This window comes from Garra rufa, chromosome 13 (genome assembly GCF_049309525.1).
Source record: "Garra rufa chromosome 13, GarRuf1.0, whole genome shotgun sequence".
Lineage (NCBI taxonomy): Eukaryota > Metazoa > Chordata > Actinopteri > Cypriniformes > Cyprinidae > Garra > Garra rufa.
Genome location: NC_133373.1, coordinates 38,004,896 through 38,017,758, shown reverse-complemented (window position 1 = coordinate 38,017,758; position 12,863 = coordinate 38,004,896). Strand labels below are relative to the sequence as shown.

Genomic DNA, 12,863 nt, shown 5'->3' with positions numbered 1-12,863 from the left:
TTCAACACAGAAACGTTTCATTGTAATGGAAAAGAAAAAAATAGCACCCCACCCCCCTTCAAACTGTTTCGTTGATAGTTGGTACAGTCCAAAGCCCTCTAACCCTCTCTGCTAAAAACACACAGAGGAAACTAGCGGAAGGTAAATGATTTTAAATTCATATATATTCAATTAATAACCGTGTTTTATACTTCAATGTGAGTATTAAAGATAAGTAAACGTTTATACGAGTTTTCTGTGAATGTAACGGGATCAAAATCTCGTGTTTATGCGAGGACAGTAGCGCATAGTGTGCACACGGGCCCAGAGCAGTCACCTTCACATCAACACACACACACATATATTTTAGTACAAAAATGTGTTTATTGTTTTAATTTTGGCATTTTGTCTTCAGATAGTTTCTGTAGACGTAACGTTAGTAGTAGGCCAATGAATGCAACAGAATTGCTGTATTTCATTGGTTTTAGTGTCTTTGAGTCCACATGACTAACACTGTCATATACTGACATGTGCAATGAAATGAAATCCACATTAGAAACTTAACTACTACTCAAATGTTTTGGATACATATGTTCATTTATTTGATGTAATCAAGCATTTAATCAGAAGCCTTTGGATCAGAAATTTTTTTAATATAATGAGAATCATAGTTTTAGTCAGGTGTGTCCAAACTAGTGTACAGTCGTGGCCAAAAGTTTTGTGAATAACATAAATATTGGAAATTGGAAAAGTTGCTGCTTAAGTTTTTATAATAGCAATTTGTTATGAAGAGTGATCAGATGAATTGCATAGTCCTTTTTTGCCATGAAAATTAACTTAATCCCCCAAAAAACTTTCCACTGCATTGTTAAGAAGGCTTCAGGGCGCCCAAGAAAGTCCAGCAAGCGCCAGGATGGTCTCCTAAAGAGGATTGAGCTGCGGGATCGGAGTGCCACCAGTGCAGAGCTTGCTCAGGAATGCCAGCAGGCAGGTGTGAACGCATCTGCACGCACAGTGAGGCCAAGACTTTTGGAAGATGGCCTGGTGTCAAGAAGGGCAGCAAAGAAGCCACTTCCCTCCAAAAAAAACAAAAAAACATCAGGGACAGATTGATCTTCTGCAAAAAGTATGGCGAATGGACTGCTGAGGACTGGGGCAAAGTCATATTCTCAGATGAAGCCTCTTTCAGATTGTTTGGGGCATCTGGAAAAAGGCTTGTCCGGAGAAGAAAAGGTGAGCGCTACCATCAGTCCTGTGTCATGCCAACAGTAAAGCATCCTGAGACCATTCATGTGTGGGGTTGCTTCTCATCCAAGGGAGTGGGCTCACCCACAATTTAGCCCAAAAACACAGCCATGAATAAAGAATGGTACCAAAACACCCTCCAACAGCAACTTTTTCCAACAATCCAACAACAGTTTGGTGAAGAACAATGCATTTTCCAGCACGATGGAGCACCGTGCCATAAGGCAAAAGTGATAACTAAGTGGCTCGGGGACCAAAACGTTGAAATTTTGGGTCCATGGCCTGGAAACTCCCCAGATCTTAAAACTTGTGGTCAATCCTCAAGAGGCGGGTGGACAAACAAAAACCTACTAATTCTGACAAACTCCAAGAAGTGATTATGAAAGAATGAGTTGCTATCAGTCAGGATTTGGCCCAGAAGTTGATTGAGAGCATGCCCAGTCCAATTGCAGAGGTCCTGAAAAAGAAGGGCCAACACTGCAAATACTGATGCATAAATGTCATGTAATTGTCCATAAAAGCCTTTGAAACGTATGAAGTGCTTGTAATTATATTTCAGTACGTCACAGAAACAACTGAAACAAAGATCTAAAAGCAGTTTAGCTGCAAACTTTGTGAAAAACTAATATTTGTGTCATTCTCAACTTTTGGCCACGACTGTACATTAGAGGTGAAGTAGAGTCAATAAACTTAGTTTATGTTTGTTTTCTTTATTCACAGGCATCATGGTAAACTTCGCAGCAGCGATTCGTGCGCACTGGGTCAATATTCTGGTCCCTATGGGTATCGTTATCGGGGTTTACCTGGACCGATGGAATGACCAGAAACTCACAGCATTCAGGAACAAGAGTGCTTTATACAGCAGGTAAATAAATAAAGAAAATCTGCTGAAATTGTATTCACATTTAGGCCATCAAAGATGTAGATGGGTTGGTTTCATCATCACATTACTTGCTCACCAATGGAGCATCTGCAGTGAATGGGTGCCATCAGAATGAGAGTCCAAACAGCTGATAAAAACATTGCAGCAATCCACGAGTAATCCACACCACTCCAGTCCATCAGTTAACATCTTGTGAAGCCAAAAGCTGCATGTTTCTAAGAAACAAATACATCTCTAAGACGTTTTTAACTTTAAACCGTTGCTTCTGGAGTCATGTGATACGTTACCAGCTGTTTGGACTCTAAATCTGTTCCCATGCAGAAACAAACTGATATACAATTTAGATTTTCAGAGAGCGTTTTTGGGTGAACTATTCCTTTAAATTAATTGTTTCTAAATCTGTACTTTTTTCAGGGAACTTAAGCCTGGTGAGGAATACACTTGGAAGTGAGACTCCTGCAGTCATATTTATTGGACCCTCTGTCCAGAATGTGTATATTGTCTGTTCAGCCACTGTCTCTCTGATTGCAAGCATGTTGGCGCAATAAAATTTGCATATAGTTCTGTAATGCCTTATAGTATTTCTTTATAGCACATTAAGGACAAGTGATGTGAGATTTTGTTAGTTGGCTGGTTTCTATTCAGTCATCATGTTATTAAATGTCAAATATGTTCTGATTTGCTGCATCATCTTTTGACTATCAATTTAAAAAAATATTTTTTGATTTACTGATTTCTCAAAATCTATGGATGACTTTGTCAATGGACGACAACAACAGTTTAGGTTTAACCTCAGCAATTCTGTACATATCATTTGCCATAAAACATTTTTATCCAGTCAAAGAAACTTCAAAATAGTTTTTGGTTTGCTTTCTAAAGATGTTTTATACACATTGAAGAATTTCAGTTTACAAAAAAAATACGTAGTTAAGAACAGTTCGTGGTCATTTGATGTAGGACACTCATTTTCTTTAGCCACAAAATACTGCTTTTATTCAGCTGTCAAAGGTTTGGCTGTGTGGATTACTCCCTTCTCAAAGAGCAGCTCAGCCAGAGACATCTGCAAAAATGAGATTCATTAATACACAAAAGCAATTTGAACGGGTCATTAAGGGCTAAGGTCCTTAAATATAACACAAATGCGCAAAGTACCTTAGCTTCCATTGTCTCGCATGGTAAACTGGCCACAGAAATAAACTTGGGATAAGAATGAATCAGAAACTCCATGGCATCAATGTGCTGTTAAAAAGAAACATGATTAGAGATCATGATCAAATGCTTAAAGAAGGTAAAAGCTGCAGGTATTTCAGACAAAGTGCATGTTTACCTCTGCTTTCATCTCAAAGCTCTTGGGTTCTTCTTTATGATAGACTCTGGAGTTCTCAGTAGTGTAAAAAAGAGATACAGTGTCTCCATCACCGCACAACCTATGAAGACAAATACATGTTCCTTTTTAAATTCTGACCTATGTTATTTGAATCAAAATACCATTTATTACAACAAAAATGTGTATCTTTAACTATAAATCAGTTATCTATGTTCTCTCATCACATTTAGCTCATACTATAAATTCGCTTTATACAACTTAAAAGAAACTACTGTGCACTGGTACCTCGCAGCTCCGGCCCGCACCAGTCTGATTTGAGTTTGGTTCTTCAGTTGAACAGTCACATCAAGGGCCACACCGTCTCCCCATCGAGCAGGAGCCCCGTACACACTGCTGGCCTTCTCCTCTACGAAATAACACAAATGCATTTTACTGATTTAATATTTGAGCTTTATTCTTTGGAGGGCAATTGTGACTTTTTCCAATCATAGTTTTTACTTTTTCCTCAAAATTCTTATATTCAAATTTTACAATTCTGACTTTTGTTCTCTCAATTCTGATATAAACGAAGAGATATGAACTTTAAGTTGTGAGATTCTGAGACGAAAGTTAGAATTTAGAGTTAACGTGAGAAAAAAAAGTCAGAATTGTTTTTATTCCATGCCGGAAACAAGCTTCTATGTTAATTGGTTTAACATACAGTACTGTACAAAAAGCCAGAATTGCAAGATGTAAACTGAAACTTGCATGCAAACTAAAAATTGAGGGAAAAAAAGTCATAATTGCAAGATAAAAAAAGTCAGAATTCTGTAAACTCAGTAAAAATTCAGGATTGTATGATGTAAACTCTGAATTGTGAGATGTAAACTGAAAATTCTGAGAAAAAAAAAACGTCATAATTGTGAGATGTACACTGAAAAATAAAAAAGTCAGAATTCTGAGATACAAACTGAAAATTCAGATTAAAAAAGTCAGAACAGAATTGCAAGATGTAAACTAAAAATTCATTTAAAAAAATCATAATTGTGAGATGTACACTAAAAAGTAAAAGAAAAGTCAGAATTGCGAGGCGTAAAATCAAAAATCAGAATTACAAGATGTACACAGAAAATTATTTAAAAAAAGTCAGAATTGCAGGATGTAAACTAAAATTCTGAATTGTATGATGTACACTCAAATATCAGAATTGCGAGATGCAAACTCAAAAAAGTCATAATTGCAAGATGTGAACTGAAAATTATGAGAAAAAATTCATTGTGAGATGTAATCTGACAATTCAGAGAAATAAAAGTTATAATTGCAAGATGTAAACTGACATTTAAAAAACAAAAAGTCAAAGTTGCAGGATGTAAACTCAAAATTTCAAGGTAAAAATCTAAAATGTGAGAAACTAAACATTTAGAGAAAAAAATCAGAATTGTGAGATCAGTCAAACATTCTCACAGAAATGAGAGAAGCTCAAAATTCAGATTAAAAAGTCTAAACTGCAAATTGCAAACTCAAAATTCCACAAAAAAATGAATTGTGGGATGTAAACTCTAAATGCACTTGCAGTTGGAAGATATAAACTTCAAGATAAAAGCCCAGATAATTAAGTAAATTTCCAATTACCTTTTTTTGCAGGAAGAAAAAAGCAATTTTAACATATATTATACAACAGATATTATATTACTGCTATATCTGATCCCACACAAACACTTGATAAACTACGGATTACATTTAGACATTTATCAGACATATATTTTCTGAAACTCACAGAACTGTTTGAGACTGAATTTTAAATGCCTGGCCTTTCAAAAGGCATTTTTTTAAAGCAAAAACATCCCCTGACCTTTAGTCATGATGTGTTATTGTGAGACTCACCAGCGCTCAGCATCGGCGGAAGGCAGTCGTGCAGGAAGTCTCTGGCTTTCTGATCCACAGCAGCATCGACTGGTGCATAATTGACCAGTTTCTTCATCAGGCCCCCAACGTGTGCAATGAATTTGCCTCTCCGTGGGTCCTCCTGTTCACATGCACGAGTGATTTCTGTCACTACAAGTCAGGAATGAACCGAACGGAGCCTGTGTATTAATGGAGTAGAAGCACAAGTACCTTCTCAGAGTTCTGAACTCCCATGAACTGAAGGTAATCGAGCGGCAGTCCCTTCCTGAACTCAACGTCCTCCTCCATCGCAGTCTCCAGAGCTGCTGGCATCAACTGCAAATCAAATACATTTACTGAAGTGACAACATCTAATATCTGTCTTTTGATTTTGATTCATTCACAGCACAGAATCAGAAGTGAAAGGTTTTACTTTGAGGAGCAGATCTCCCCAGCTGTTCCTCTGAAAGGAGGAGACGGTGATGTGCAGCGAATGAGCGTCAGGCAGACAGTCGCCCTGATGAATGAAGCCACGTGGAAAATACAGCAGATCACCAGCTTCCAGCACCACGTCCATGATAGGCTGCCCGATCTCATTCTGACTGAAATTAGCTTGAGGAGAAATGCAACAGAAAGAGTTTATCCCCTTTATAATTAAAAAACACATTGATATGACCAGTTATGTATGTAAAGACTACTTACGACTTGACACCAGTGGCAACACTTCATCTTCAGATCTGAGAGACAACAGAGGTGCTACTAGTTAATACTGCATCTCTTCACTTGGTATATATAAAGATTTTATAAAGGACTAGACTAGTTCAGTGAGAAATGAACATTTCCTTGAAATCTACTCATATTCAGGCCATCCAACATGCAGATTGGTTTGTTTCTTCATCAGATTTGGAGAAATGTTGCATCACTTGCTCACCAAAGGATCCTCTGCAGTGAATGGGTGCCATCAGAATGAGTGTCCAAACAGCTGATAGAAACATCACAATAATTCACAAGTATTCCACACCACTCGAGTACATCAGTTAACGTCTTGAGAAGACAAAAGCTGCATGTTTGTAAGCAGGGTGCGATTTGTGAAAAAAGCAGAGGGGGGGATTCAAGTACCGGATAATGAGTGTCATGTTATGAAATGTTTTTAATACGACAGAAACTTTGTCTAACGTGATCACAATTTCATAAAAACATTGTAAGTTAGGGCTATTAATTGTAATGATTTCATTTCAAACAACGATTCAATTATATAGAGAAAGTAAGTAAAGAACACAGCATCAACGGACCTTTTTGAATCTCTGAAGCAGTAAACCACTGCGTCGCAAAATCATTCACTGTTTTGAAGCGCTCCAATTGAATCGTGAATCATTTGATTGAGAACGGGACTTTTTTAATCCAAAATAGGAATTCAAAGCGCGTACCGCAAATCAATTGATTCAAAACGGGAATTTAAAGCATGTATGGCGAATCATTTTATTCAAAACAGAAATTCAAATTGAATATGGCGAATCATTTGATTCAGAACGGGAGTTTATAGCACGTATCGCGAATCATTTAATTCAAAACGGGAATCCAAAGCATGTATGGTGAATCATTTGATTCAAAACGGAAACTCAAATTGAATATGGCAAATCATTTGATTCAGAATTGGACTTTAAAGCACATATAGCGAATCATTTGATTTAAAACAGAAATTCAAATTGAATATGGCGAATTATTTGATTCAGAACGGGACTTTAAAGTGTGTACCGCGAATCATTTGATTCACAACGGGAATTTAAAGCATTTATGGCGAATCATTTGATTCACAACGGGAATTCAAAGTGCATATGGCGAATCATTTGATTTAGAACGGGACTTTAAAGTGCGTACCGCAAATCATTTGATTCAAAATGGGACTTCAAAGCCCGAATGTCAAATCATTTGATTCAGAACGGGAATTTAAAGCACGTACCACGAATCATTTGATTCAAAACAGGAATTTAAAGCGCATATGGCGAATCATTTGATTCAGAACGGGACTTTAAAGCACGTACCGTGAATCATTTGATTCAAAACAGGAATTCAAAGCGCATATGGCGAATCATTTGATTCAGAACGGGACTTTAAAGCACGTACCGCGAATCATTTGATTCAAAACAGGAATTCAAAGCATGTATGGCGAATCATTTGATTCAGAACGGGATTTTAAAGCACGTACCACGAATCATTTGATTCAAAACAGGAATTCAAAGCGCATATGGCGAATCATTTGATTCAGAACGGGACTTTAAAGCACGTACCGCGAATCATTTGATTCAAAACAGGAATTCAAAGCGCATATGGCAAATCATTTGATTTAGAACGGGACTTTAAAGTGCGTACCGCGAATCATTTGATTCAAAATGGGACTTCAAAGCCCGAATGTCAAATCATTTGATTCAGAACGGGATTTTAAAGCGCGTACCGCGAATCATTTTATTTCAAAACAGGAATTCAAAAGCATGTATGGCAAATCATTTGATTCAGAACGGGATTTTAAAGCACGTACCGCGAATCATTTTATTTCAAAACAGGAATTCAAAGCATGTATGGCAAATCATTTGATTCAGAACGGGATTTTAAAGCACGTACCGCGAATCATTTTATTTCAAAACAGGAATTCAAAGCATGTATGGCAAATCATTTGATTCAGAACGGGATTTTAAAGCGCGTACCGCGAATCATTTTATTTCAAAACAGGAATTCAAAGCATGTATGGCAAATCATTTGATTCAGAACGGGATTTTAAAGCACGTACCGTGAATCATTTGATTCAAAACAGGAATTCAAAGCGCATATGGCGAATCATTTGATTTAGAACCGGACTTTAAAGTGCGTACCGCGAATCATTTGATTCAAAATGGGACTTCAAAGCGCGTTTCGCGAATCATTGATTCAAAATGGGACTTCAAAGCCCGAATGTCAAATCATTTGATTCAGAACGGGATTTTAAAGCGCGTACCGCGAATCATTTTATTTCAAAACAGGAATTCAAAGCATGTATGGCAAATCATTTGATTTAGAACGGGACTTTAAAGCGCGTACCGAGAATCATTTTATTTCAAAACAGGAATTCAAAGCGCATATGGCGAATCATTTGATTTAGAACGGGACTTTCAAATGCGTACCGCGAATCATTTGATTCAAAACGAGAATTCAAAGCGCGAATGGCAAATCATTTGATTTAGAACGGGACTTTAAAATGCGTACCGCGAATCATTTGATTCAAAATGGGACTTCAAAGCGCGAATGGCAAATCATTTGATTCAGAACGGGATTTTAAAGCGCGTACCGCGAATCATTTTATTTCAAAACAGGAATTCAAAGCATGTATGGTAAATCATTTGATTCAGAAAGGGACTTTAAAGTGCGTATCAGGAATCATTTGATTTAAAATGGCAATTCAAATTGCGTATGGCGAATCATTTGATTCAAAAAACAACTTTAAAGCAAGTATCGTGAATCATTTGATTCAAAATGGGACTTCAAATTGCGTATGGCGAATCATTTGATTCAAAAAAGGACTTTAAATTTGCAAATTGCACCCTGTTTGTAAGAAACAAATCATAATTTTTTCAAGCACTGTTTATAAGCACAAACTATCCAAAACTGTTCAGGAGATTATTCACTAGAGAAAGCGTTATTATGGATTACGGACTTTATTTTAGCCAGAAGGAATGGTTTAAAGTCCAGAACATCTTAATGATGGATTTGTTTCCTGTGGATTATTGTGATGTTTCTATCAGCTGTTTGGACTCTCATTCTGATGGCACCAATTCACTGCAGAGGATCCATTGGTGAGCAAGTGATTTAATGCTACACTTCTCCAAATCTGATGATGAAACAAACTCATCTACATACAATTTTGGAGTGAATTATTTCTTTAAAGCATAACCAATCGCTCACAGAGGGTTGTACAGTCTCCAGTGCTTTTTGCCCTCCAACTGCAAGATGAACGCCTCTATATCATCATAGTGAGGAGCAAAACCCTGCGTCCCCGCTGGTGTCAGATATCTGTAAAACATATAGCAGGTAAACCATAATTGACAAAGATTTCAGCAACAGAATGTAATGAAATAGTGTTTATGAATCATTTTCACATACACATTTGCACCCGCCATACTGCCAAACTTCTCCTGAAGAATAGAGAGCACTTGCCACATGGTGGAGGAAAATGCTTGAGGATTGAGCATTCTGAGAGAACAGCCACTCTGTTGACAAACAACAATGAATGAACTTCACACTTTCACAGTAAAGTAAACACTGAGGCTTTACAGAAGTGCTATTTATATTGAAATGACAGTTCCCCCAATTTTAAGAATGTTTGCACAACAGCATATTATCACCTTTGCATTGTTGATATGATATTGCCTCAGCTACTGATAGTGAGAAGCAATTTCCACATTTTATGAAAAACACTTTGTAGACATAGTATATTTAACTTATTAATTTTCAGCATCACAACGCCAGTCTTCAGTGTCACATGATCCTTCAGAAATCATTCGAATATACTGATTTGCTGCTCAAGACACATTTCTGATTATTACCAATGTTAAAAAGTCGTGCTGCTTTATATTTTTGTAAAAATTGATACTTTTTTTTAAGATTCTATGATGAATAAAAAATTCAAAAGAACAACATCCGTTTTAAATAGAATATTTTTGTAACAATGTACAAAGTCTTTACTTCACTTTTGATCAATTCAATGCGTCCTTGCTGAATAAAATGAAAAAAATATATATACCAGTAATCATATAACCCATCAATTGTGTGTTTGAAAAATGTACCTCATAAAAATCCCACACATTGTATGGTAACGCTCTTCCTGGAGGATTGTGTGTCTCTCTTTTTCCATTTGTGTAGCTTGTCACATCCAGATTCACCCCAAACTGCACATCATCCTGAACAAAACACTGAACAATGTAATATCTGACAGAGACATACAAAGACACTGATTCCCTCTAAATCAAAGAAAGAAAGTGCTTACATTTCTTAAGATGCAGTCAAACTCAGCCGTTGAAAAGAGTCCTTTATAGTAGTCTGGATTCTGTCGTTGGATCAGAATCGGTTTCTTCTCCCATTCATCTCTATATTGTGGACAGAACAAGACCTGTAAATCATCTTTGATCCAAAGCAACTTCTAGTACACTTTTTGGATGAATTCTTAAGTCAATTTAACCCAAGATAAAGTCATATTTTAACCCAACATCAAAAGAAGCATTCAACATCAATGATGTCAACTAAAGTACATTTATAATTATTTTTGTTGTAAGTATTCAATATGGCAATATTTGTTGCAATAAGCTTAAATTATCCTAAGGATGTTTTTTTATTATAGTAATATGTTACTTAGGGTTAGGGATTTTTTTTTTTTTTTTTGCATTACAGTGAATATTGGGGGAAAATCTACATTGTCAAAAATAATGTCACAATGCAAGCAAATTTGTGTTCAATTGTCTGTCAAGCCAAGTCACATTTATTTATATAGCACTTTATACAATACGGATTGTTTCAAAGCAGTTTCACTGTAATAATCTGTAATGAAACAACTTTAATTTAGTCTGTAGAGCAACCCTACAGAAGACAATATTGCCAATATTCAGCTCAATTTGATTCAATTCTATGAAAGCTTGTTTCCACCATGGAAAAAAATAATAAAAAATAGGTAATTTGTGATATTTTTGTTTTACTTCTTTTTGACTATTTGACTCAGAATTGTGAGGTATAAACATACAAATGCAAGAAAAAAAATGTTTGAATTGTGAGATAAATTTAGAATGCTGTGTTTTCCCCAGAATTATGATTTTACATCCTGCAATTGTTTTTTTTTATTCTACCACAGCAATTGTGACTTTTTACCTCACAATTCTGACTTTTTTCCCATTGCAATTGCGAGTTTATATCTCACAATTCAGACTTTTCTTCTCAGAATTCCCAGTTTGTATCTCAAAAGAAAAGTCAGAACTAAATCAGTTATCAGCTAGCAAGTCTTTTCTCAGAATTGTGAGTTTATATCTTGCAATTCTGATTTTTTCTCAGAATTGTGAGATAAAAAGTTGCAATTACCTTTATTATTTTTTATCCCACCGCAGAAACGTTTCAATACAATTTGGTTCAATTACAGTGTTACAAAGCTCATCAATTAGAGAAACATTCAGGTTAGCTATAAATGTGTGTGTGTCTGCGGTCTCACACCTAAAGAAGCTCTTGTCTTGGACTGGGTAAATAAGCCACTGGAACAGTCTGTTGGCTCTATCTTTGCTGTTGTTGACCTTCGTCAGATCCGCCAGGAGTGCATCAAGAGAAACATTGTTAACTCCTTCACCATTATGTGTCTCAGAGTCCTTCTCCTGCAAAAACAGAAGATCACAAGCTTCAAATCTCCACTGATGCTCCAGTATTCGTCATCATACGGTTAGACACTTACAGCCTTAGATTTCTCCATATCACTGCTGCTGACCCTCTTGCTGGACTTCAGAGGCTTCATTCTATTCTTTTTATTTAATTTCTTGTTTGGCTGGATGCCATTCTCCTTCCTTTTGATTTTCTTCGCTGGCGGAGAGTTAGCCTGCAACAAGAAGTCATGCAATTACATTTACAGCCCTTAATACCATGGTATTTTTAATACAGGGGTCATCATCCTAGTGCAAGAGCCTCCAATACTATAAGGCAGCAATATATTTTCATGAATAAAGCCCACAATTACAGTGAAAATTATTATTAATACATGAAAAATATGATTTAGAAAATATTTACTTTCTGTTGTCTTAATTACTGTATTTTATATATTTAAAATTAATATTTATTTTATTCAAAATATTTATTTATTTTAGTTTCATCTTATTTCTTAACCTTTTTCCAGTTATAAAACCCCTGCTAATACTGAGTATCAATGGGTGATAGTGTATACCAGGGTTTTTAATGATTATTGTATTCATATGCAATTTTATTGAAATGGTAAACAAAGAATGTTGATTTGTTACCGAGAGAACACATACATTTTGTACAATGTATGTACAGTTTATGCTATACTCAATGTGTATTCATTATATTAGAATCCAGTACTGATGAGCTTGAATTAATTAACAATTTTACCCTGAAATTATGGTTATTTTCAATTGCAATTCATGCAATACCTCATAAGCAACATTTTTACCTGTACTCGCGGTTTTGTTCCTCCTGATAATGACTGATAAAAAGATAATGCGGACATGTGTTTTCTTTCCATGGCTCAGACGTGAAGAACAGACATCAGACACATGAGCGTTTTCTTCTGCAGGACTCAATACAAACAAACGGTCACACTGCCACCTACACGTCTGGAGCTGCAAATACGTATGATATGTTTAAAACAATTTCCTCTTACTAGATCCTTCCGTTTATAATACATCACGCAAATACACGATTGCCAATAAATTAATAATTATAAATTAATTTGATCCTGAAATATTACTAAAAACCAAAAACCTGACAGAAATATTTGTAAACGTACTCTCGCGCTCTCCGCTTTGAGCGCTAGATGGCAGCGCGCGCACGCAA

General features: G+C 36.1%; 2 protein-coding genes across 2 annotated transcripts; one reads left to right on the top strand and one right to left on the bottom strand.

The window, feature by feature from the left end:
* The first annotated feature begins 112 nt into the window (after positions 1 to 112).
* On the top strand, positions 113 to 2,564 carry LOC141283755 (NADH dehydrogenase [ubiquinone] 1 beta subcomplex subunit 1-like). Its single transcript, XM_073817069.1, has 3 exons — positions 113 to 141; positions 1,945 to 2,089; positions 2,522 to 2,564. The coding sequence occupies exons 2-3, from the start codon at positions 1,950 to 1,952 to the stop codon at positions 2,556 to 2,558; spliced, it is 177 nt and encodes a 58-aa protein (XP_073673170.1). The 5' UTR covers positions 113 to 141; positions 1,945 to 1,949; the 3' UTR covers positions 2,559 to 2,564.
* Positions 2,565 to 2,981: 417 nt separating this feature from the next.
* LOC141283589 (ribosomal oxygenase 1-like) lies at positions 2,982 to 12,596 on the bottom strand. The gene is made up of 15 exons (XM_073816886.1): positions 12,481 to 12,596; positions 11,752 to 11,892; positions 11,520 to 11,674; positions 10,312 to 10,411; positions 10,112 to 10,225; positions 9,429 to 9,535; positions 9,231 to 9,338; positions 6,000 to 6,034; positions 5,731 to 5,909; positions 5,529 to 5,633; positions 5,298 to 5,439; positions 3,720 to 3,840; positions 3,435 to 3,534; positions 3,260 to 3,346; positions 2,982 to 3,167 (listed from the first exon to the last, which is right to left on the bottom strand). The coding sequence occupies exons 1-15, from the start codon at positions 12,550 to 12,552 to the stop codon at positions 3,099 to 3,101; spliced, it is 1,635 nt and encodes a 544-aa protein (XP_073672987.1). The 5' UTR covers positions 12,553 to 12,596; the 3' UTR covers positions 2,982 to 3,098.
* Between the last annotated feature and the right edge of the window lie 267 nt (positions 12,597 to 12,863).

Coding starts and splice junctions, on each gene's coding strand:
- LOC141283755 (XM_073817069.1), top strand. CDS start 1,950: ATGGTAAACTTCGCAGCAGCGATTCGTGCGCACTGGGTCAATATTCTG. Junction 2,090..2,521: donor AAGAGTGCTTTATACAGCAG/GTAAATAAATAA, acceptor TACTTTTTTCAG/GGAACTTAAGCCTGGTGAGG.
- LOC141283589 (XM_073816886.1), bottom strand. CDS start 12,552: ATGGAAAGAAAACACATGTCCGCATTATCTTTTTATCAGTCATTATCA. Junction 5,910..5,999: donor GTTGCCACTGGTGTCAAGTC/GTAAGTAGTCTT, acceptor TTTCTCCTCAAG/CTAATTTCAGTCAGAATGAG. Junction 3,347..3,434: donor GCTTTGAGATGAAAGCAGAG/GTAAACATGCAC, acceptor TCTTTTTAACAG/CACATTGATGCCATGGAGTT.